This window comes from Drosophila biarmipes, chromosome 3R (assembly GCF_025231255.1).
Source record: "Drosophila biarmipes strain raj3 chromosome 3R, RU_DBia_V1.1, whole genome shotgun sequence".
Taxonomy (NCBI): Eukaryota; Metazoa; Arthropoda; class Insecta; order Diptera; family Drosophilidae; genus Drosophila; species Drosophila biarmipes.
This window is the reverse complement of record NC_066616.1, coordinates 2,592,998-2,619,183: the sequence shown is the minus strand read 5'-3', so window position 1 is coordinate 2,619,183 and position 26,186 is coordinate 2,592,998. Positions and strand designations below refer to the sequence as shown.

Here is a 26,186-nt window from a genome sequence, read left to right as displayed (position 1 = left end):
CGATTGGACCGTTGCCAGATAAATTAGATAAAGAAAGTGCTGTTAGACAAGCTTTTGATGATGTTATGTTCCCGTTTCATAAATTCTGCCTATTGATGCAAAATACGTAAAGACAAATTACGCGACTTAAGCAGAACAAGACCCCTGGAAATTTGTTCTATTCTTATCAAAGAAATACATGTTTCAAATTTTGGTAGATACTTATGTACTCATATCCGTTTCTCATGTCTCTCATCATCTTCTAGGGAGCAACTTCCGTGACAGTATACTAGCCCCACGATCAAAGCTTATAAAGATATTTTTATTGTTGCTTCTTAATCTGTCTACCAGTCCTCGGCGGCACATAAAGTTTATTACAGCTACAAACCAAATTGATCTAAGCCGATACACTTGTCTCTAGTCGGTCCAATGGCAAAGGACACGTCAACATATTTTCATAGCAATCCAGTTTGGAAACGTTAGCCCATTCGCCTAGTCGAATTTTCGCCAGGTATCAGGCTGACGTTCGAGCTCTGGAAGATCAGAAAAAAGCGCGGCGACTATCTACTTAACGGATTCGCTATACCTTAGGAAAGGTAAATAAACAAGTAATATATACAAGTAGAACACTAGCAGCCTTGGTCAGGAATTCCGAGAACTCAGACAAATTTTTAAAGAAGGCGATGATGAACATAAAAAACAAATGAGTATAAGAAAAAAGTGAAGTCCGGAGTGACTTCAAAAAAGTTTCATTTGAACTTTCACTCGTGAAAAAGAGAATATCCCATACAATTTTCTATATGGAGCATCACTTGTTCTTCACTCGTGAAAGCTAACATGTCACTCCGTATTCACAAGGCGATTTACAAGTGAAACTTTTTTTTTGGTACTAAAGGCAACTTACAACGTCGACAATTAATACTGAGCAATACATATAGATTTCTAAAACATTGACAGTTTCGAAAGCTTAGTAGCACCTGAAATGTATATGTTTTTATATTTGAAGTTGATTTACTTACCAATTAATAAATATAAATAAAAGGCATATATTTATATAGTAGTTTACGGCGATTTTTTATAAATTTACAATTAAATGTTATTTCTATATATAGTTTATTGATTTCTTTAAAATGAATCGTATAAAATTTACAATACATACACATATGAAGAAAATGTCCAACAAAACACTTTTTTACAATTCACACACAACGTGACTATTTCATATATTAATTTTTGGTTTTCATGCGAAATTCAAAATTTTTGTTTTAAAAAATTAGAATATTCTATTACCAATACTTTGGCATAGCTGTAAGGTAATTAAATTAGTTATGTTAACGTGTCCTAACAACATTGGTATAGTTTCTTAAATGTTTTCCATTTGCTTTAACATTTTTGTTCATAAATACCAGCTATGATTTGTGACTAATCTTATATATTAAGTCCGACCTATATTAATAATTTTATATACACATTAAAAAATACGGTATTTGAGAACTGTGGACATCCGTATTTTTTATATTTAACTCCAGCCAGTCATTTTATTTAAATTTCCATCAATTCGAATATCATGACCAGAAATATTCTTATTTACATTTTGTTATAAATTAATTTTACTATGCAATGTGTCTCTTCTTTTATCTGACCTATTTACCGGCTCCTGCGATGGCTTTTAATTTTAAGAAAACGAATACTACACTCTTAAATACTAATTAGGAAGGCACTTGACAGTTTACAGAAAACCACCAAACAAACACACCTAAATAAAAAAATAAAGGAAGCAAACTTAAGTTTCTCTACCCTTGCAAGTCTTCCATCGGGAGTATTTTATGTACAGAGCATTTTGAGAAATTAAAAATTTATTACTGAAATTTAAAGATAATGTTCCGATTAAATTTACAACCATATATATTTACCAAAAATTAAATATAACGATCTTTATATTATTTTGATAGTAACACTTATCCGAGCTTTACTAGAGCAGTTATATGATAAAGTCTGATTTTTTTTAAAATTTGTCAAAAAAAAAAACACATAAGTCTAAGTTATCTTCTTTCCTTTTTTAATCTGTTTTAATTTATTCCTATGGTATAAACGAATAGACGGTCGGACAGACGTACATGGTTGGATCGACTGGTCTAGTAATGTAGATTAAAAACATTAATAATTTATGGGAACGAAAATGTCTCCTTCATTGCCTGCAGTGAGTGAAATCCTTATACCCTCTGCAACGCATTAAAAAAATACATTTTTGTGAAAATAACATAAAATCGGAGACCAATGTATAAATTAAATAAATGGATCTGTTATGAATAATGTTAATGATGTCTGCAAGGATATATTAATATACGTTTTTATGGATATGGTATAAAATCAGGTTCCAATGACTAAATATAATTATAGGATTGGTAATGAACCATAATGACTTTGGCGTGTATGGACAATTCATTAACATTTTGCCCAGCCATGCTCGGGACAAGGCTAGTAATGCCTTATACAGCTTACGCCCACACATTACATTGCAATAGTTGGTCTACGCGCCTAAGAATTTCACCTACAATGCCTTCCAAGTAAACTTTGATACTAAAGAGTATTATCGATCTGTACTGGTCAGCATTTAACTTCTCAGATGTGCCACGCCAAGACTGCAACTCGGATAAGGGCAAGCAATTGTGACACCACCAACCCCTTTTGCTTGAGCTATTATAATTTTTCACGGCATTTATCCTTATGTGTGCGACCCATTTGCAGTTACTTGATTTTTTCTATCGTGAATATAAACAATATTTTTCGAAGACAGCCTGAACATTTTGTCAAGATATATTCCGTTTTTAGTACCATTGACATTGTCTTAAAGTGACAAATGAATTTCGAAATTCAACTTATTTATTAGCTTTATAAACTTTCCGGTATTTGTCCGAGGTTAAAACTGCATCGATTTATTCTATTTCCAATTTAGAGGCAGTAATAAGATATTAGCTATTTTTACTTTGACTCTGATGATACCTTATAGCGGAAAAAACAACAGAAATTTTCTCAGAATTTTCCCCTATGCACAACTTGAGGAGCCTGGCATTAATGAAGTCAAAGGCTAAGATACAGCAAAGGTTTCGCTTGAAGGATCTACCACCTCGGCTGACTTCTGCGTCACGCAGGGAGTCACGCGTATTCCCACACCCAAATCTGTGGTGCACATGTGAGGAGCGCAATCCAATGTACTTTGTCATCCATAGTAAAATTGTGAGCCAACGGCCACGCCGGTTGACAAAGTGCGTGGGGCGGTTCCGTCATAGGAAAGCTGCGGTGGCAAATTGGTTGGCTTTCCGCGCCGCATTGTCGATGTGCTGGGACCAGATATGGACACATTACCCTGTGAGCTTACATTCACTGCTAGGGGCGAAGATATCGTATTTTGTTGCGATTGGTGCGATGGCGAGCTTCCGGTCAACAAGTTCGGCGGTGTGGGCGTACTCTTTGGCCGTTGCAGCATACCCATGCTTTCGGCGTTTATGATATACCCTCCTCTAAGTGCTGGCGCAGTCGCATAGGGACCCAACGAGGTAATAGGTACCATAGTACCTTGCAAGAGGAAACGACATTGGAATAACAATCGAAGTGCATCGGGGATATTACTTACTCATTGGACTGTTAGTGGAAGCGTTAGTTCCAATCACAATAGCCGACGTCAGAATGCCCGCCACCGGACCCTGGCCGCCTGCACTGCCAACACTCGTAGTAACAAAAGGTCCTTCGGTTACGCCGATAATGTCAGGGGACTGACGAGTCGCCATTAAAAGTGAATTTGCCATTAGCTCAGCAGCAGGTCCCGGCCTACTCACTGGAGGTAAATGGTTGGAAGACACACCAGCGTAAAGGCTGCTAGCTGGAGCGTACGTCAGGTAGTTCTAAGTGGTGGTAGGAAAATATGTTGACGATGAACGCTCTAATTCAACATTACTTACCTCTGTTTTAGACACACTGGGTAATGGCAGAGGAGTTTTCAGGTCAATGTCGGCGTCTATTTCTGAGATTGTATCGTTGAAGCCGCTCTGTATAGTTGCCTCCTCAAGTGCTCTTTCCCTTTCTTTGGTCAGGGAGTTTAAGTGCGCGTCAGTGGTAAGAATGCGCTTTTGAAGTACTAGCCTAGTTGCAAAAATTGCTATGGAGAATAGCACTCCCAGAGATCCCAAGACAATAAGATATAAAAATAGACGTTCCTGGTCTTCTATAAGAATAAAACAACAAATAAATGTAAATCAATTATTAACGTTGTTATAATGGACCGTTGTTAGGTTTGGGATAAAATATAAAAAAAAACATTTGAAAATTAGAAGAATTGTTCCATAAATACAAGTACCCTTTTTGCCCTGTTTGTGCTTATAGTTTCTGTGGGACCAATACCAAACAAATCTAAAACTAGAAGAGAAGCTATAGTCGATGGCTCAACCTTAAGATACCTATAGTTCGCTTTCAATTTCAATAAAATTAACAATGTCAGAGAATTTCTAGTGCAGCGGAATGGCGATCTCCGAAAACTATATCTTAAAGTTACCTTCCAACTCCCACGAAGGTAAGGTAAGTTTTGAATGTATTGGATAAATTTTATTTAAAGCTGATAAGCAAGTAACTGATAGCCGAGGCACTCGACTGTAAAGTTGTATTTTGATTTACTGTTCAAAAAGGGATCATACTGTTTGTCTACGAACTTTTCGTTGTTTTCACTAACATACCTTCTAGACTCAAGTCAGCACTGTGTGTCATCACAGTATTCACACCACTTCTATCGCCATCTATAACCTGAGAGCTATTCAATATGGCCTGGTTGCCCGACAAGTAAACACTGGTTCCCGACCCGGGAGAGCTGGTGCCATTGCCGTCCCTTGCCGTGGTTGTATTGCTGTATAGCTTGGGAATAGCTTCTGACTCCTTGTAGATCAGCTCATCGTCGTAGAGATCATTCATATCGCCATCTAAGTCCTCAGCTTCGTCAGGCTCCACTTCCGACTCTCTGCTTTCCTTAAGAACTTGCTTCGGCACTGTATAGGAGCGAAAAAAGAAACAGTTTTAATGGCTGACATAAATCCAACATTAAACAGTATAAAACTGCCCTACTTTTGATTTTGTATAAAGATATGAAGTTTGACCTATGTTTCTTACTTACCGCATGTATAAACAACCTTCAAATACATTCGAGAATTTGGCTGGCAAGGATTTCCGAATGTGTTTGCGTCTGCTGCGAGGTTGCATCGCCGTCTTCCATGGCAAATTTGCATTACAGTTTCCGTGGCATAAGATGCGAGACACGCTGTATTAAACAAGAAGCGAAAGTAGGAGTAACAATAAAAATTTGTATGTGGAGTGTGAATATAAACACAGTATATCACTGTAGATGGAAGTCCACGTAGTGGCAAAGCGCACTATATATACACTATGGAATGATACTGTGATTGTCTGACTGTTACAAGCGAAAAGTATTGCAGAAACTAAAAGGATTGCAGACTTAAAAAAAATGATCGGTCATTTTATTTTATCTATCTAAAAAATAAGAAAGTGTTTTTATTTAGTAGCTTATATATTGCATTTTCGTAACAGAAGTTGATATACGAACTTTCGATTGTGGAAGCTGCGGTCGTCACTATATTTTTACCTCGTTAAGAGGTGTTTTTGTCAGATCGACTCTGCTATTGATCCTGATCAAGAGTGTATATACCTTGAGTGGTTATGAACGTTTCCTTTTACCTGTAATATACTTTCCGACGAACTTAGTATTATTATGAAGAGAGGCTCATCATAAAGTTGACAAAATTTATTTAAGAAAGTACATAAGTAAACGTAACTTTATAAGGACCAAAAAAATCATAATAAATAATGAAAAAGGTACAAACCAAGAGACTTCCTAGTGTAAATACCGTTAGTCTAAAAATAATTCTTGAAACCATTTGTATCAAATGAAGAAAACTCGCAAAAGCTCGTTTTATTTGACCTACGTTTTTAAATCCGTGTTAGCAGAAGAAATTAAGATCGTCGGAAAGAAAAACTTGAGCTGCGTACAAAGCTCAAGTATATATATCGGACAGCCAATATTTCAGCGCTTATACTCACGAACTTTTGCAATTTGGGGCCGTGGCAGCATACCTTTGCAGAGGGTATAATGATTTCAGTCAGAAGTTTGCAACGCAGTGAAGGAGACGTTTCCGACCTCATAAAGTATTTATATTCTTGATTAGTATCGTTAGACGAGTCGACCTAGCCATGTCCGTCTGTCCGTTCGTTTCTACGCAAACTATTCTTTTAGTTTTAAAGCTATCGGACTGAAACTTTTCCAAAAGTCTTCTTTCTATTGGAGGTATTATTTAAGTAGGAACCAACCGAATCGGACGACTATATCTAAAAGGTCTCAAAGAAAATACCGGAAAAAATTTAAAAAAAAATTATATCTTTGTTGTTGAAATAACATTTTTTAATGAGCTGCGAATTTCGAATTAAATTTCATTAAGATCGGACGACTATATAATCTAGCTTCCATACGAACAATCGGAAAATTGGTAAGAAAATAATATGAAAAATTATATCTTTGGTGTTTTTTAACATATAACTTCCTACTCTTGGAAATAACAATTTTTAATATGTTTTGAATTTTGAATTAAATTTTATCAAAATCGGACGACTATATCATATAGCTGCCATAGGAAGGATCAAAAATTGGCTGGAAAATAATATCAAAAAATTATATTTTTGGTGTTTTTTAAAATACACTTCATACGCTTGGAAATAACATTTTTTTTGTTAGTTCTCAATTTCGAATTTAATTTGCTGACATTTCTACGTCGTGATTTGCTGCTCTTGGCTCTGTTTGTGATCTAACACTTGGGTCACATCGTTTAACTATCAGTAAGCCCTCGTTGGTTGAAGCAGACGTAGCCTATTTTAGTTAAAGTTTAACCAGATACGTAAAATATCTTTTTTTGATAAGGCTCATAATGCCACTATATGTCTTGTTCATGTCATCGTTCACGAGTATGTTACGTCAGGTTACTGCAATGTCTTCTTTCATGCCAATGTAATTGCTTTTACTGAAACGTGGCTTTATTCCTCTGAGCCGGATTGCGAAATATGTGCAGGAAATTATGTAAGTTAGTCAGTTCGCCTTTGCGGCTCTGTTCTTATTACCTTCAAGGCCTCTCTTAACTTATTTCGATGATCGGTTCGGACAATACATTATAGTTTGTTGCTGTTCGTATTCAGGTTCACAATTATGTTTTTATATCATGCTCGTAAATTCCCCTCTCGGTCTGATACTAGTCTTATAGTATTAGAGTCTTCATCCAACCGTTGGCCATAACGATCATCTTATCGATTTTAACCTACCTGCCATTTCTTGGTTGCCCTCGATTGATCGAAATGTTCTTGGATCCATCCTGTATTCACTTTGATACTTGATCCGCCTTTTGTGTTTCCGATATTGCTAACTTATTTGCCTAATATTATCACTCCAGGTACTCATCTATTAGTTACCATCTCCCGCACTCCAACTGTGTTTTTATGCCACTTATCAGTGACGATGACGTTTTTCAAAACCTTCAAACGGTCAAGTCATCTTTCTCTTTGGGCTCTGATCTTGTACAGAGTGTGTTATAAAAAACTGTTCTGATGCTTTGTGCTAACCGTTATCTAAGCTTTTTCAGATGTCCCCTCCACAATTTTATTTCCCTGAAGTTTAGAAGTTTCATAAAAAAGGAATTAAATCAAATATTAAAAACTACCGTGGTATTGCAAAACTGAGTGCAATTCCCAAGTTTTTAAACAGTTGATTACCACTCAGCTACAGCACCAATGCAGTTCAGTTATATCCCCGACTCAGCATGGCTTTATGAAATAAAGGTCAACGTCTACGAATCTTGTGGAACTTATTATAATCATCAGAAACGCCTTTAAAATTAATTATCAAACTGATGTAATTCATACAGTCTTCAGTAAGGCTTTCGATTCCGTAAACCATTAATTATAATTGATAAGTGGATTTATTGAACCAGACTCAGAAAGTAGCTAAAAGCTCAATTTTTAACCTTGTCCACGAGACCTTTGGTGTTTGGAAAGGAAGCCACCAGGGACCTCTTCTTTTTAGAGTTACATAAAGACGAAACACTTATAAATTTTCTTGGTTCGGCCAATCCTGATATACTCGTATGTTTTGTCATCGGTATATGCCAAGCATCAGGACCTTTTCGAATCCGTACAAAAACAATTCCTTTTGCTTGCACTACGTGGTTTAAACCGGGAAACCCATCGTAACCTACCATCTTACGCGGTTAGACTGTGTCGACTGAACCTACCCTCCTTCAACGATCGTTAGACCTACCACGGTGTTATGTTCCTTCACAAAATAATCACTGGACTCGTAAATTCAAGCTACCTTCTCGGTCTATTACAGTTATCCATCCCTGTAAGGCCATCTCGTCATTTTCTACCAATTGTTCTAAATATTTCTAAAATGAATTATATGTTCGCAATATAATGAACTGTACTTTTTGATATTCACTGAACGCTCTGTAAATGTGAACGTAACAAACATCTTAACCCACCTGAATTTATGTTGCTAGATATTTATTGCTGAGTTCAAACCGATATAGCCGTGTAAACGCTGAAAGGTTTAGTAACAAAAATTACTAAAAAAAAAGCATGGGAAATTTAAGTCGAAAGAAATTTTGTGTATGCATTCGGACTTTATGCTTTATAATATTTGGTTTTCAAAAAAGTGAAGTGACTCCAAGCTTCTTCTCTTCTTCGATGCTACAGCTGCTACTATGGTGGTCTCTTTCGATCTCTACACCAGAACAAAAACGTTAAAAGCATCGTTGTGCGGTGGAAATGGAAACTGTATCGGGTCTATAAACTGCAAGAATCTTATTGGCGACTTGAGATGAACTATTGCTTTTATCGTAGTAGTACTGTAAAATATGCCGTTTTTTCTCTTTATTTTGCTCCATGTTTGCAACGCTATAAATCACGAATGACTAAAAAGAAAAAATAATCAATCAAAAAAGTGTTTGCGCGCGAAAAAAGCTTTCCACAAAAGGTGTGACGATAACTGGGACGATAACTAGCGAAAATACCGCAAGACCTTTTGACAACCTAATATAACAGGGTGTCACAGAAATATCGGTGGGTAAAATTTGGGGAAAATGTATGTAAGCATATATTCCTGTGATACTCCCGATGGTAAAAAGTCAGTCTAAACACTGGAAATAAGAGTGAACGTTGTAAACTATTTTTTAGAGTCAATCGAATTGGCATTAGGCATTAGGGGCGTGACAGGAAGCTCAGGAATCTGCATGCCAAGAGACACTGCTCTAGCTTTTAGAGATTCCGAAATCTCAGCGTTTATACGGACAGACGGACATTGCTAGATCGACTAGGCTAGTGGTCGTGATCCAGAATATATATACTTTATGGGGTCGGGAGCGCTTCCTTCCTTAAGATATTTTAACATACCCTTTTACTTTACGTGTATCGTGTATAATTAAATTGATATACATAAATGCGGAGCTCCAATAACCCAAATTGTATATCATGAAGAAAGGTCAAAAAAACAAAAATCTACTCCATTTGATTCCGTCCGTCCGTCCGTCTGTTCGTCCGTTTCTACGCAAACTAGTCTTTCAGTTTTAAAGCTATCGGGCTGAAACTTTCTCAAAAGTCTTCCTTGTATTGCAGGTAGTATATAAGACGGAACCTGCCGGATAGGACAACTATATCTTATAGCTCCCATAGGAACTATCGAGGAAAACTTTAAAAAAAGTATATCTTTGGTGATTTTTAACATATCACCTTCTAGGCTTGGAAATAACATTTTTTAATTAAAATTAAAATTTATCAAAATCGGACGACAGTATCAATACCTGCCATATGAACGATCAGAAAATGAATGGTAAAATAATATGAACAAATGTTATCTTCTGTGTTTTTTGACTTATAACCTTCTATGCTTGGAAATAACATTTGCCATAGAAACAATCGGAAAATTAGTCGTAAAATATGCAAAAATTATATACTTTGATGTTTCCTAGAGTATACCTTCTAAGCTTGGAAATAACATTTTTTAATTAGTTCTGAGTTTCGAATTAAATTTTAATAAGATCGGACGACTATATTATATACCTGTCATAGGAACGATCGGGAAACAATTTATTTACTAGAGTTGATTATTTCTTATATCTGCAAGGATATGCAAACTTCGGCTTGCCGAAGTTAACTTTTTTCTTGATCTATAATCAAAATAAAAGGTTTCTTTTTAAGTTTTGCAACATTTCTCGAATGATACATTTTTCCTGGGGATAACTTTTGCTTTTTTATCTTCTGTGTTTTTTAACATATAACCTTCAACGCTTGGAAATAACATTTTAAAATTGGATTTGAACGTTGAATTAAATTTAATCAAAATCGGGCGACTATATCATATAGCTGCCATTGAAACGATATGAAAATTAGTCGGAAAATATGCAAAAATTATATACTTTGGTGTTTCTTAACGAATAACCTTCTAAGCTTGGAAATAACATTTTTTAATTAGTTCTGAGTTACGTTACTCGAGGAGTGAAAGGTATACAAGATTCGTCGAAAAGTATGCAAAAGGCAGAAGATAAAGTATATATATTGTTGATCAGGATCACTAGCCAAGTCGATCTAGGTGAGGTTTCGGTAACTATAAAAGCTAGAATGGAACCTAGCATGCAAGTTTGTCGCCCAATGAAACGCCCACAATTCGCGAAAGGCTGTAGTGCCTGCATCTCTTCAATTACCAACAGGCAGAAAAGATGATAGAATAAAAAAATGAGAAAATTTAATAATCAGTTTACAAATGGTGCAAGCACAAAACTTAAGCTAACACCCAGGGACTCCATCTGGCTTCTAGTTTTTAAACTTTTTGAAAGAGAACATTCGTTAACACAAATACAATTTTACCGATCTAAGTGATTAGAACAAAAAAAGCGAACTCTAAGTAATTTTAAGGAACTTAGCCAAATAAGTCAAAGCGCTTAATCATACCGATAAAGGCAATGCTGAAGACTTTTGTTTAGCCTTAATTTTTTCATATTACAAGTTAACATCGATTTAAGTACATCAAATAACACTGAGAATTGACAACATTAAAATAAGTACGAGCCACCTCATATTGTGAACATCGGGTGGCTTACCAGACTATTTGTAGTTTTTTTAGTGTCATCTATAATTGATATTGCTTTTAATCTGAGATTTTATATCAGTCTTTTAAAATTATAATTTTGTTGGACGAGAATATGGGGAAGTAGAAATGTATATTAGAAACAAGTAAGAACGCTACAGTCGAGTGCCTGCAATCTCAAATATAGTCGTGTGCCTCGACTATTAGACGCCTCTGTTTCTTAGGATAAAATGACAATACATTTCATCTTATATCATTGCCGATGTTCTTGCTAAAGGGGCATACTCCCATTAAATATAAAGAGGAAAACAATATTGTAATGCGACACTTATCCGCGATTTCAATGTATGGCTACGTGGCGTTTGTGACAGATCCGTGTGTTTGAGATTTTGTTTTGATATTTTTAATATCTAATAGATAAAAGCATTATTGCACCTGACGGGGACGGTGGGGATAAATGCCCCGATATTAACCTAGTTGAATTCTTATTGAGAATTGAGAACCGGTAAAATTCGATGCCCCGTTCAAAATTAATTAAAAAAACATGATTTTAGGGACCTTCAATAATGCAAATAGCTGTCCTATTGTTTTTGGGCTTGTATGCATCCCTTTTTAATTTTAGGGCCCAGAGACTAAACAACTAATGATACATTAAATTTTAAAAAGAGTATTGATTCGGTCAAATGTAAAGGCATTTTTTGTAACAAAAAAATTATATATTGGTGTTGCATGATCGTCACAACACCTTACCTCGTTGAGAGGTTTTTTTCTTATCTTAATTTATCTACAATATTACAATAATTTTTTAAAAATCGAAAGTCTCTGCACAAGCTATGTTTTTACGGGTTAAAAAACTTTTCTTTCCGAAGTTTGCTGCCTTCCTTGATAAGTTTAAGTTGTCCCAATTAAAACTCTTTTATTTTATAAAGCTTATTAGATTGATAGTTGAGGTGCATAGATAAGGTAAGGTAAGGTACCTTAGAACACAGATGGCGACACTACAAGGTTGAGATTTAAATACTATCAGCTTCTTTCTTGGTAATGTAATAAAAACCTTATACACACTCAAAAATTAATTTTTTTTAACAAAATACCACTTACAACAAATGTTTATTTATAAACATTGTTAGACCAATAATTGATAGCTTAAAAAATATTTTAGCAAAATATAAAAGAACAGGCTTTATTCATGATGAAGACTTCTTTTAATAGCTGCTTGCCTAACCAAATCTTTATTGCCTACCCCACTCCCCCTTAATTTTTTGCAAGCCACGTTTATATTGAACGTAACGAATTGTTGACATTGGTGATAAAAAGGCCTACCACAATGGTTGTGATGGCTTTGATGCCGCGTACTTACTTTCTTCGCGAACCCCTTGCGGCTGGGGGCACTGAATGCTTTCATACTCGGTTCTTCCAAAACTGGCGCTATATACGGCTATCCGGGAATAAGGATTGCACTCCAGTTGAGCCACGTCATTGTGGCAGGCAACTTTACTCCGGAACTCATCTAAAATATATTAAAATATAACATTTATGAAATTTAAAGTAAGACAGAACGGTATAATATTCTATTAAATACCTATTATGTATAAGGACAATAAAGATATTTGCGTAACCAAGCGACTGTTCTCAAAATTGCACACCTCGCACACCACGCCCCTATATATGCTTATACATTTTTAACGAATATTGATAATAAGAAAAATATCCCACTAACAATTTTACAAAATCTTTAAAACTACCAATGAAACCAAAGAATCTGCATATTTAATCCTATAAAATGGCTGTTATAATTTCCATGATCTAAACGTTCATACGAACAGACAGACTGACATCGCTAGATCGATTTGGCGAGTGATCCTGACGAAGAAGATAGAGTCGGAAATACATCTTCTACGCATTAACGTGTATAACGGTAATACTAAACTAACTTTGATATTAAAGATAATATATTTGAAAAAAAGTTGGGTGGTCATGCGTCCGCACCCATTTTACGCCCTTGCAGAATAGGCCGAAGGTGGAATTGTTCTTCACTGAAAGATACCCTTTCCTGGCACCGTGAACTCCGTAAACTTTCCAGTACCCATCTGTTATGTCCATGGTTCTGACATACCGTGATTCTCTAACTTGGTCTAGGAGATAATTTATACGTGCTGTCCGCGCCAAGGCGCCTAGCTTTTCGAACAGTGCACTGGAACATCCGAGAGGCAGTTTCCTTCCAGGTGAACTTTAACTTGCTCTTGGGCTTATAATCAGTCGTTTGATGCCGAAATAATGTACCTTTCACCTTCCATCTGCCAATTCAATTTGTTTTTCCTTTCCGAAACTAGCCAGATTGTTCGCCAGCTATTCGCTGTGACGGTTGTGGCTTTGTAAGAAGCAACGAAAAATCATAGCTCTTCCGAAGAAGCCCTAAAGTAACTTTAGCACAGTATTACGGGTGCATAACATCCTACAGCTCTCCGATATTAATATTAAGACTTGGAACCCAATCCTGCTGAACATATGAAGGTAGAACATCGCCGGGCCTGAATCCAAAGCAAACGGTTGTTCTCAGATCCAGAAGTGCACAAGAGATCACAACTGAATCACTTGCATGAATTAAATCCTATTATTGCCGAGCTTGCCAAACTATCCATCTTTTACTGAAGTGCCCTAGTGCCAAAAAACTTATACTGAAAATACACACCCACAAATACTTCTTCAATTGATAGGCTTCCACAGGCTTCTGTCGCAGTGGCCATCACTGCCACAAGTCTGGAAAGAGCCACCACACTCTTTTGCGAAATCTGCCATTCTCTAAATCGTTCCTATCTGAGGAAGTTGGATTATTAATCTCCAAATTGATCCCTATGATAGGTGATTTTAATTAAATTTTTATTTGTGTTTAACTTAAAACTGTTTCACCATTTATAACAACTGGCATATAATAATCTTGATTTTAATTTGACATAGTGGGTCGATCTTATAATTTTTTATGCTTTCGTTACATAGTGACAATTGGAAAACTAATTTAACTTTTCAGTAAAGAAAAGAATTGCGCCTGACATTTGAATTTTAGTATCGACCAACGTTAGAAGGTTTATGTTATTTCTTTAGGCAGAGTTTTGAAAAAATCAAAAGTGAATAATAAAATTTAAGTAAACATGAACCTAAAATTGAGCAGAAAGTAAGTTCATCCAATTTTAACATGTCAAATTCTTTTAAAATAGTTTTACCAATATTTTCGATTTTTCATAAATACAAGATTTAAGGTTTAAGGCAGCAAAATAAATTGTTTTCCTGCTAGAGTCGGTGCCGATAAGTGCCCCCGACTTTTAAACTAGTTTTATAATTACTGACAATACACGTCGAATGACAATAAACATAAAATAATTAATAAATTAAGTAAACCTGTGATGCGAGAAGCCTAAATATTTTGCAGAATGAAAACATTTTATAACGTGTATTTATTTAGTCGAATGTATTAGCATCATGCGTCACAAAATTATGTATGTTGATGGTGCGTGACTGACACCTCGTTAAGAGGTGTTTTGGGTTGACAATATATAGCTGACATACAGAGGGTCGAAAAATTAATGCCAAAATTATACAAAGACCGTTATATTTAATTTTCTACCAAATTTATGGCACATATAGTAGCAGCGATTAAAGCATTTGTTGCACGATAAATCTTTCCTTCTGGGACTTCTGGGACTCATTAGCAGGAGTGGCAAGCCTTTGTAACTTAAATTAAATAATGCAGGATTTTCGTAATGTATCACATAATTTATAAGTAATAACAATTTTTTTTGCCACGTTAACTTTTTAGGCATACATGAAAACTTTATTACTTACAATTGTACACATTTTGCTTTCAGTCATCAGCCCATACCAAACACATACATAAGCTACCTTGCCTAGTTCCTTGTGACCTCTTTAAACAGATACACTTAGCATTTCGAGAAGAATTGTAGGATTTATGTATATTAGCTAAGAATTAATTTCGAATTCCAATCGGTCTGAAAGAAGTCCTTAAGTCCTTCAAAGCAACAGTAGAATATAAAACTTCGTCGACGGCAACTACCCCGCGTTTTCAAATTGTGTAGGTTTTGTTTAAGCTATTAAATAAACACCGACGATCCAATGTCGAAAAGTCAATCATTTGCGGTCCTGTTTAAAACAGGAAGCGTTAGGAACAAGAATAGCTTACCAGATCGCTCGGCAACGAGAGTATTATAGCCAAAGCAATGATATTTCACACCTTCATATCCAGAGTAGATCCCAAAACCGCGCTCGCGATGAGTAAAACAACTTAGTTACGATTTCGTTCCGTAATGGAATTTCGCAGTGAAACACTTAGCGGCTGAGGAACCCACGACAGGCGGAAAATCTCCCAATTAGAGGAAGCTGCTATAGAAAATGGACAATAGCTGTCTCCCGAGGTACTAAAATTGAAATGTCACTTCTGCTCCACCTTCCCAAATGTTTCAGTAGAAGCAAAGCACTGTGACCAGCGTTTTGTATACGGCAGGTCCTGGACCGGGACCGGCGATAGAACGAGCACGTTCTATCAGTTTCAGAATTCATATCTTCATTCTCTATTATTGTGCAATATTTTCAGAGTGAGTCGCTTGCATTCGAATTTAATAGACTAAAGGAATATTTACCATTAACCAAAGGCTCAGCCCATATATCAGCAATCAAAGTGCTGTCGACTAGTGCACACTGATCTAGAACCCGATCCTATCGCCTAAGGAGAATCGTTTTGGTAAGTTATACATCGAGCAGATTCACAAAAATTATCACGAAAATTTGAATTTTTGAAAGACATCATATTTAACTCGTTTATTCTCTCTCTCAGTCCCGCATAAAGGCGCAGACATATATTTTTGGTGGACATTACGCTTGCAGCGTATGTTATCTGGACGACGACTGAGATCACCTCTAATTCTGGAAGCTCATATCAGCCGGTAAACAACGGTTTTAATGAGTGTAGTAGTATGAATATATCAATTGACTGCAGCCAAGGATCAAATGGGCAATAAAATCGGCCAGAAACATTTTATCGCCAAAAATACTATGCACGTTGCTCTTCTAGAAACAAAGCAAGGCATATAAAAACGATCAGTGCACCATCTTTTAATTCTACCCATTGACTGAAGGCCAGAAGCGCTTCAACTCTGACATATGACATATAAACATATAGTGACATATAAACTCCTGCTCCGTGAGCAAACAAAATTAAACAAATTTAATAATCATATTGATCGATTCCAACCACATAAACCATATGTATAACCATATTCTTGGTCAGAAACACTAGCCGAGGCCATCTAGAAATGCCAACCTATCTGTATGAACGAGAAGCTCCCGGGAACTATCAAACTAAGAGAGTTAAAGTTAGGCATGTAGATCCTAGAAATTTTTAACATCAACTAGCAAGCAACTATAGCAACTATAACGTACTATTGCATATTATTTTTGAAGATTTTGTAAAAGTGTAGAAGTTTTTTTTTTTAAATATACAATTTTTATTAATACTGAGGCACTTATTATATTAAAGATAAATTTACTTACATGGGCGACACTTGTAAGCAACTTCTACAATCTTCTTGCGCTTGGGACACGGGTCAATGTTTATTGAATTGGAGCTAGCCGTGCTGCTGTAATAACTGCTTGTTCCAGATGAATCGCCCACACCGCTACTGCCCGTTCCGTAGAATTGCAGGGATCCGTTAAACTTGCAGTGCTTTTTCTTTTGGCAGGCCTCTACCACAGTTTGCAGTAAAGAATACTAAAAATAGAGTAAAAAGAACATTTATCCAATTAACCATATTTGTCAGTTCTAGCCATTTTTAAAATGAATTCTGCCACCCAAGAAATAAACTGACTTTTAATTTCCCCAAAAACCGGAACCAGCAACAGTCTGTGGTCCCATTACGATAAGTATTTTGATTGTGGGGCTTGGAGTGGTCGTGGCCTTTGGCATATATTTCAAAAATAGTTCAAAAATACTATATATATTTCAGATACAGTTTTGAATCTAGCTCTTAAACTGTAGGAGGGTTGTACCTGCTGAAACAAACTTCCGCTGCCCAGGAATCTCGGGAACCCAAATAGTTTACATTTTATAGTTCACAATATCCCAGAGATCATTCGTACAGACGTACATGGCTAGATCGACTCAGGTATTGATCACGATCAAGAATATATGTTTTTTATGGTGGTGTAAACGGTTCCTTCGACCTGTTACATACTTCCCGTCGGACCTAGTATTCCCTTTTACTCTACGAGTATCGGGTATAAAAGATGATATAAAAACTCCTTTAACACCATTCGGGATTATTATTGGGCCTAAATCCTCAAAATCGCCATTTGTTCCATTTGTGTCGACACCTATATTCGCCGTTTTAGAATTGGGATGTGTTTCCTATTTTCGACATAAATACAAGCGAGAATATTCTGTAAACGTCAAAATGCAAAAGTCAAAATGCCTCTAACACCTTCCTGAATTGCTGTAAACGAATTAATTGTAAGTACTTCATCACCGGTCCCTCCTAATCTTTTGATTCTAAACATTCTCCGCAAAGAAATACGTGAGTTATGGGACCATCAAGGCAGAGCACTCTGAAAGTACCGGGTGCACGGCAGCAACCGGATCTATTGCTATTTCGTTTCCGAAAAATATGGTACTTGGATCGTGGATATAAACGCTCAACACACCTATACGTCCTCTGGCTGCGGCTGCCTGGGCTAATCTGACAGAGCGTTTTGAAAACAAGCAATTCTTGGTATATAGCCAATTAAAAATACATTTCAATGTGAAGTCCGTTAATCTGGAAATCAAATATCCGTGAATTTTAAAACATCATCCAGGGTTGCCTCACGGGATTAAAAATGTCAAAAATTCAAACCGAAAATTGGAATTGACTTAGGGTGTGCATGTACTCTTCCAAACTACCTATGCTGACTCTATCTTTTTAGAAAAAGTCCCTGCACAACATGTCCGAGATTCCGACGGGGCCGGAGCTGAACGCATTTCTTACAGAAAGTATCCAGACCTTTGAAGCCATAGATAACGTTCGACAGAAAGCCTACGCATCCAATGCAGCATCTCAAAGAGTAAGTTTTTGCAAGACAAGGAAACCCAAAGAAAATGACCTTTATAAGAAAGGAAAACATCCTGTCCGCACATATGCACAATTTCTCCAGATGAAGGTAAACGAGCGGTTATATAAAGAGAAATCCATGGATTCCATAGTCCAAAGTAACTGGTATAGATCCATCTTGCTGGGCACCACCATAATTAACATCTTTCACCAGGGTTCGAATTTCAAAGCTAGTCCCCTGAAAGTTTCAGAATCGAAGGCAACTTTTATTTCTAAGCCGCTGTTCAAATTATTGAAGATAACTCATCAAGTAATCAAGCTCAAGTATCAGACAGTATCCGGTGAATCCAAAAAGCTCTGTTAGTTTACCATCCGTTCTTCGAATAGGCCAAGCCTACAAATAAGCAAGACTGATTATGTTCGTGCGCAATTAGCTGGAAACATTCCTTTTTGTCAGATCCCGCAACAGTTTCTACGGGATCTGCTCGATCTGCCAGTTGCGGATCCAAAGTTTAACAAGAGCGCACAGATAGATATTTTGATCGGGATCGATGTAGCACTTTCTAAGAAACGGTAAACTCCTAAAAAGGGACAGTCGGCAGAAAACCATATGAGAGATGTCTTTCCTTTGCATAATTCTGCTAAATATTACCTTTCGCGGAAAGTACTACCACCAAGCTGCGTGTGGTATTCAATGGCTACAGCTATTCAAAAAATTGAAGAGAATACATGGCTTTCCTGCAACGGTTGGAAGGCGCAGCTCATCCATTTAAGATCGAGCAAGGTCATTCGTATATAAAATGTATGCAGGCGATATGCATTCGGGAGCTGACTCCGCAGAGGACGCTTAGGTAGTGGTTTGCGGGCTACAAAGGGCTCTAGATTCGGCGGGCTTTCCATTGAGAAAGCGAACCTCCAACCACAAAGAAATTTTAGTTCATATCCAAAGGGATCATCTTTTGACTACAGACTCTCTTGAGATAGACACTAAAAGCACAATCAAAATTCTAAGTAAATTTTGAAAAGGGACATACGATGACTTTTCCTTCGTCCCACCAGGTTTAGCAACGGAAACCTCCCCTATAGAACGCCCAGTCCTATCCCTAATTGTCACGTTGTTTGATCCATCTCGTTCAATTTGGCTTCAGGATCCACTTGGTTGCAACAGCCACGCAATCAGTGGCCCACTTAGGGCAACGACTACCCGGAGAAAAGTGGAAGAGTGTGCCGTCAAAGCCCATGTAGAGTCTATGCACAGTGTGCACACAAGTTATTTCGGGTCTTCGGAAAGTATGATTCTCTCCCTAAACCCAGTTTTATATCAAAACGGGCTAATCAGGGAATACGGTCACGTAATGGTTTCCGAATGTTTGCGTTTTAATAAACGAAAATCTATGATGATAGCGTACGAATCATTATTTCGCGGCTACTGAAGAGCTTCCAAGCCTTCTAGCAAAAATCGAGGTTTGCCTCATCTCCAGACCGCTATCTCCCATGTCAGATCTGCTAGCGAAGTTTTTCGCGTGAGCAATGGCCCCTAAGATAGTTTTACTAGTAACACCTGAGAGCCATTGCACAATGCTAAAAAAAAAACAAGAAAGAACGCTAAAGTCGAGTGCCTCGACTATCAGATACCCGTTACTCAGCTTAAGGGAGCAAAAGGGAAATGAAGATATATAAGCAGCAAAGCGATATTATAAGGCGCCACCTACCGGATATTCAGGTAGATGCTATGTGGCCGGCAGACAAAAATAAGCGTTTAACAGTTTGTGGGCGTTAGAGTGGGCATGGCACATTTTTTTTAGCAAACACATTTTAGTTAAAATTTTGTTTCTATCATAAGAACTGTAGTCGCTACAGATTTTTGCTGAAACAAAATTGCGCTGCGCAGGAAGCCCAGGAATCTGCATGCCAAGTTTGACTGTTCTAGCTTTTATAGTTTCCGAGATCTCAGCGTTCATATGAACGGACGGACAAACGGACCGACGGACATGGCTAGATCGACTCGGCTAGTGATAATGATCAAGAAAATATGAATATAAAGGAATGAAGGACCTCGACATTACATTGCTTTAGTACTGGATAGCCTGTTTGAGGACAACATGAGGGTCTCTAAAGAAAAATCCTTTCTCTTTAAAGTAACCAGATATTACAACCAGTTCTTATCAATATAATGCTATCCAAAACATTAAAAACCCCACAAATTAGTTTAGTGTTATTATAATATTTAGTTAAATTAAGTTATTACCGCTGCTAGAGCTAATGGCGTCGCAAGATCCACGTGCGGGATCAAAATGGGAGCTTGATGAAATATGTGTCATTGGAAAGCTTAGGAGAATGGAAGAGAAGGCAACTTTAGACGACCTGGTAACCCTAACGAGGCCGCATCAATGGCGTCAGGAGTGGGAAACGAAAACCTAGTTCGTTTTCTGGAACAACAACAGTAGCGCAAAGAGCGTTTGGCTGACCAACAAGAAACACGTTTGAGGGCAAACTCGGCAGCAACTTGAATGCATAATGAACTGCCAAAAATCAACATCAAGCTGTTCACTGGCGACTACAAGGAGAGTCAAGTCTTTAAGAACATATACGAGATCACATTTGTCAAATTACCTTCGACCGCCCGAGCAGATTTAAAAGTTCTGCGCAAGGTGTCGGACGGAGCCACCGAAATCGTACGGGGTCTGGATGCAGCAGGGCAAACTCAATGGAACTGCTGGATTATACACTTTATTCTGGGGAAGGTCGATGCTGAAACCCGTCGCAAATGGATCGAAGGAAGCCGGGATCTGGAATCTCCGTCTGTGGATGATCTTCTCAAGTTTTTAGACCGACGTTGCGAGGAATTTGAGCTCAGCAAAAGTGAGTCAGACTTAAACTCTAAGGTGGGTACACAACATGGCAAGGCAAAGCGATCGCCATTTGTTCCATTTGTGTCGACACCTATATTCGCCGTTTTAGAATTGGGATGTGTTTCCTATTTTCGACATAAATACAAGCGAGAATATTCTGTAAACGTCAAAATGCAAAAGTCAAAATGCCTCTAACACCTTCCTGAATTGCTGTAAACGAATTAATTGTAAGTACTTCATCACCGGTCCCTCCTAATCTTTTGATTCTAAACATTCTCCGCAAAGAAATACGTGAGTTATGGGACCATCAAGGCAGAGCACTCTGAAAGTACCGGGTGCACGGCAGCAACCGGATCTATTGCTATTTCGTTTCCGAAAAATATGGTACTTGGATCGTGGATATAAACGCTCAACACACCTATACGTCCTCTGGCTGCGGCTGCCTGGGCTAATCTGACAGAGCGTTTTGAAAACAAGCAATTCTTGGTATATAGCCAATTAAAAATACATTTCAATGTGAAGTCCGTTAATCTGGAAATCAAATATCCGTGAATTTTAAAACATCATCCATGGTTGCCTCACGGGATTAAAAATGTCAAAAATTCAAACCGAAAATTGGAATTGACTTAGGGTGTGCATGTACTCTTCCAAACTACCTATGCTGACTCTATCTTTTTAGAAAAAGTCCCTGCACAACATGTCCGAGATTCCGACGTGGCCGGAGCTGAACGCATTTCTTACAGAAAGTCTCCAGACCTTTGAAGCCATAGATAACGTTCGACAGAAAGCCTACGCATCCAGTGCAGCATCTCAAAGAGTAAGTTTTTGCAAGACAAGGAAACCCAAAGAAAATGACCTTTATAAGAAAGGAAAACATCCTGTCCGCACATATGCACAATTTCTCCAGATGAAGGTAAACGAGCGGTTATATAAAGAGAAATCCATGGATTCCATAGTCCAAAGTAACTGGTATAGATCCATCTTGCTGGGCACCACCATAATTAACATCTTTCACCAGGGTTCGAATTTCAAAGCTAGTCCCCTGAAAGTTTCAGAATCGAAGGCAACTTTTATTTCTAAGCCGCTGTTTAAATTATTGAAGATAACTCATCAAGTAATCAAGCTCAAGTATCAGACAGTATCCGGTGAATCCAAAAAGCTCTGTTAGTTTACCATCCGTTCTTCGAATAGGCCAAGCCTACAAATAAGCAAGACTGATTATGTTCGTGCGCAATTAGCTGGAAACATTCCTTTTTGTCAGATCCCGCAACAGTTTCTACGGGATCTGCTCGATCTGCCAGTTGCGGATCCAAAGTTTAATAAGAGCGCACAGATAGATATTTTGATCGGGATCGATGTAGCACTTTCTAAGAAACGGTAAACTCCTAAAAAGGGACAGTCGGCAGAAAACCATATGAGAGATGTCTGTCCTTTGCATAATTCTGCTAAATATTACCTTTCGCGGAAAGTACTACCACCAAGCTGCGTGTGGTATTCAATGGCTACAGCTATTCAAAAAATTGAAGAGAATACATGGCTTTCCTGCAACGGTTGGAAGGCGCAGCTCATCCATTTAAGATCGAGCAAGGTCATTCGTATATAAAATGTATGCAGGCGATATGCATTCGGGAGCTGACTCCGCAGAGGACGCTTAGGTAGTGGTTTGCGGGCTACAAAGGGCTCTAGATTCGGCGGGCTTTCCATTGAGAAAGCGAACCTCCAACCACAAAGAAATTTTAGTTCATATCCAAAGGGATCATCTTTTGACTACAGACTCTCTTGAGATAGACACTAAAAGCACAATCAAAATTCTAAGTAAATTTTGAAAAGGGACATACGATGACTTTTCCTTCGTCCCACCAGGTTTAGCAACGGAAACCTCCCCTATAGAACGCCCAGTCCTATTCCTAATTGTCACGTTGTTTGATCCATCTCGTTCAATTTGGCTTCAGGATCCACTTGGTTGCAACAGCCACGCAATCAGTGGCCCACTTAGGGCAACGACTACCCGGTGAAAAGTGGAAGAGTGTGCCGTCAAAGCCCATGTAGAGTCTATGCACAGTGTGCACACAAGTTATTTCGGGTCTTCGGAAAGTATGATTCTCTCCCTAAACCCAGTTTTATATCAAAACGGGCTAATCAGGGAATACGGTCACGTAATGGTTTCCGAATGTTTGCGTTTTAATAAACGAAAATCTATGATGATAGCGTACGAATCATTATTTCGCGGCTACTGAAGAGCTTCCAAGCCTTCTAGCAAAAATCGAGGTTTGCCTCATCTCCAGACCGCTATCTCCCATGTCAGATCTGCTAGCGAAGTTTTTCGCGTGAGCAATGGCCCCTAAGATAGTTTTACTAGTAACACCTGAGAGCCATTGCACAATGCTAAAAAAAACAAGAAAGAACGCTAAAGTCGAGTGCCTCGACTATCAGATACCCGTTACTCAGCTTAAGGGAGCAAAAGGGAAATGAAGATATATAAGCAGCAAAGCGATATTATAAGGCGCCACCTACCGGATATTCAGGTAGATGCTATGTGGCCGGCAGACAAAAATAAGCGTTTAACAGTTTGTGGGCGTTAGAGTGGGCATGGCACATTTTTTTTAGCAAACACATTTTAGTTAAAATTTTGTTTCTATCATAAGAACTGTAGTCGCTACAGATTTTTGCTGAAACAAAATTGCGCTGCGCAGGAAGCCCAGGAATCTGCATGCCAAGTTTGACTGTTCTAGCTTTTATAGTTTCCGAGATCTCAGCGTTCATATGAACGGACGGACAAACGGACCGACGGACATGGCTAGATCGACTCGGCTAGTGATAATGATCAAGAAAATATGAATATAAAGGAATGAAGGACCTCGACATTACATTGCTTTAGTACTGGATAGCCTGTTTGAGGACAACATGAGGGTCTCTAAAGAAAAATCCTTTCTCTTTAAAGTAACCAGATATTACAACCAGTTCTTATCAATATAATGCTATCCAAAACATTAAAAACCCCACAAATTAGTTTAGTGTTATTATAATATTTAGTTAAATTAAGTTATTACCGCTGCTAGAGCTAATGGCGTCGCAAGATCCACGTGCGGGATCAAAATGGGAGCTTGATGAAATATGTGTCATTGGAAAGCTTAGGAGAATGGAAGAGAAGGCAACTTTAGACGACCTGGTAACCCTAACGAGGCCGCATCAATGGCGTCAGGAGTGGGAAACGAAAACCTAGTTCGTTTTCTGGAACAACAACAGTAGCGCAAAGAGCGTTTGGCTGACCAACAAGAAACACGTTTGAGGGCAAACTCGGCAGCAACTTGAATGCATAATGAACTGCCAAAAATCAACATCAAGCTGTTCACTGGCGACTACAAGGAGAGTCAAGTCTTTAAGAACATATACGAGATCACATTTGTCAAATTACCTTCGACCGCCCGAGCAGATTTAAAAGTTCTGCGCAAGGTGTCGGACGGAGCCACCGAAATCGTACGGGGTCTGGATGCAGCAGGGCAAACTCAATGGAACTGCTGGATTATACACTTTATTCTGGGGAAGGTCGATGCTGAAACCCGTCGCAAATGGATCGAAGGAAGCCGGGATCTGGAATCTCCGTCTGTGGATGATCTTCTCAAGTTTTTAGACCGACGTTGCGAGGAATTTGAGCTCAGCAAAAGTGAGTCAGACTTAAACTCTAAGGTGGGTACACAACATGGCAAGGCAAAGCGATCGCCATTTGTTCCATTTGTGTCGACACCTATATTCGCCGTTTTAGAATTGGGATGTGTTTCCTATTTTCGACATAAATACAAGCGAGAATATTCTGTAAACGTCAAAATGCAAAAGTCAAAATGCCTCTAACACCTTCCTGAATTGCTGTAAACGAATTAATTGTAAGTACTTCATCACCGGTCCCTCCTAATCTTTTGATTCTAAACATTCTCCGCAAAGAAATACGTGAGTTATGGGACCATCAAGGCAGAGCACTCTGAAAGTACCGGGTGCACGGCAGCAACCGGATCTATTGCTATTTCGTTTCCGAAAAATATGGTACTTGGATCGTGGATATAAACGCTCAACACACCTATACGTCCTCTGGCTGCGGCTGCCTGGGCTAATCTGACAGAGCGTTTTGAAAACAAGCAATTTTTGGTATATAGCCAATTAAAAATACATTTCAATGTGAAGTCCGTTAATCTGGAAATCAAATATCCGTGAATTTTAAAACATCATCCAGGGTTGCCTCACGGGATTAAAAATGTCAAAAATTCAAACCGAAAATTGGAATTGACTTAGGGTGTGCATGTACTCTTCCAAACTACCTATGCTGACTCTATCTTTTTAGAAAAAGTCCCTGCACAACATGTCCGAGATTCCGACGTGGCCGGAGCTGAACGCATTTCTTACAGAAAGTCTCCAGACCTTTGAAGCCATAGATAACGTTCGACAGAAAGCCTACGCATCCAGTGCAGCATCTCAAAGAGTAAGTTTTTGCAAGACAAGGAAACCCAAAGAAAATGACCTTTATAAGAAAGGAAAACATCCTGTCCGCACATATGCACAATTTCTCCAGATGAAGGTAAACGAGATCCATCTTGCTGGGCACCACCATAATTAACATCTTTCACCAGGGTTCGAATTTCAAAGCTAGTCCCCTGAAAGTTTCAGAATCGAAGGCAACTTTTATTTCTAAGCCGCTGTTCAAATTATTGAAGATAACTCATCAAGTAATCAAGCTCAAGTATCAGACAGTATCCGGTGAATCCAAAAAGCTCTGTTAGTTTACCATCCGTTCTTCGAATAGGCCAAGCCTACAAATAAGCAAGACTGATTATGTTCGTGCGCAATTAGCTGGAAACATTCCTTTTTGTCAGATCCCGCAACAGTTTCTACGGGATCTGCTCGATCTGCCAGTTGCGGATCCAAAGTTTAATAAGAGCGCACAGATAGATATTTTGATCGGGATCGATGTAGCACTTTCTAAGAAACGGTAAACTCCTAAAAAGGGACAGTCGGCAGAAAACCATATGAGAGATGTCTGTCCTTTGCATAATTCTGCTAAATATTACCTTTCGCGGAAAGTACTACCACCAA

General features: G+C 38.1%; 1 protein-coding gene across 6 annotated transcripts in view; it reads right to left on the bottom strand.

Moving 5' to 3' along the window:
* Positions 1–1,028: 1,028 nt before the first annotated feature.
* The window catches only part of LOC108036876 (uncharacterized), a 103,242-nt gene continuing 78,084 nt past the window's right edge, over positions 1,029–26,186 (bottom strand). For 5 of the 6 annotated variants that reach the window (XM_050889348.1, XM_044092717.2, XM_050889347.1 and 2 more), the window contains 7 exons: positions 16,721–16,937; positions 12,519–12,668; positions 5,138–5,281; positions 4,707–5,012; positions 3,939–4,201; positions 3,614–3,881; positions 1,029–3,555 (listed from right to left, as the gene is read on the bottom strand). In XM_050889348.1, the coding sequence (XP_050745305.1) occupies positions 3,200–3,555; positions 3,614–3,881; positions 3,939–4,201; positions 4,707–5,012; positions 5,138–5,281; positions 12,519–12,668; positions 16,721–16,937 (1,704 nt within the window). In that variant the 3' untranslated portion in view covers positions 1,029–3,199. The remainder of the gene's footprint in view (positions 3,556–3,613; positions 3,882–3,938; positions 4,202–4,706; positions 5,013–5,137; positions 5,282–12,518; positions 12,669–16,720; positions 16,938–26,186) is intronic. The other variant, XM_050889349.1, reaches the window with a different exon arrangement.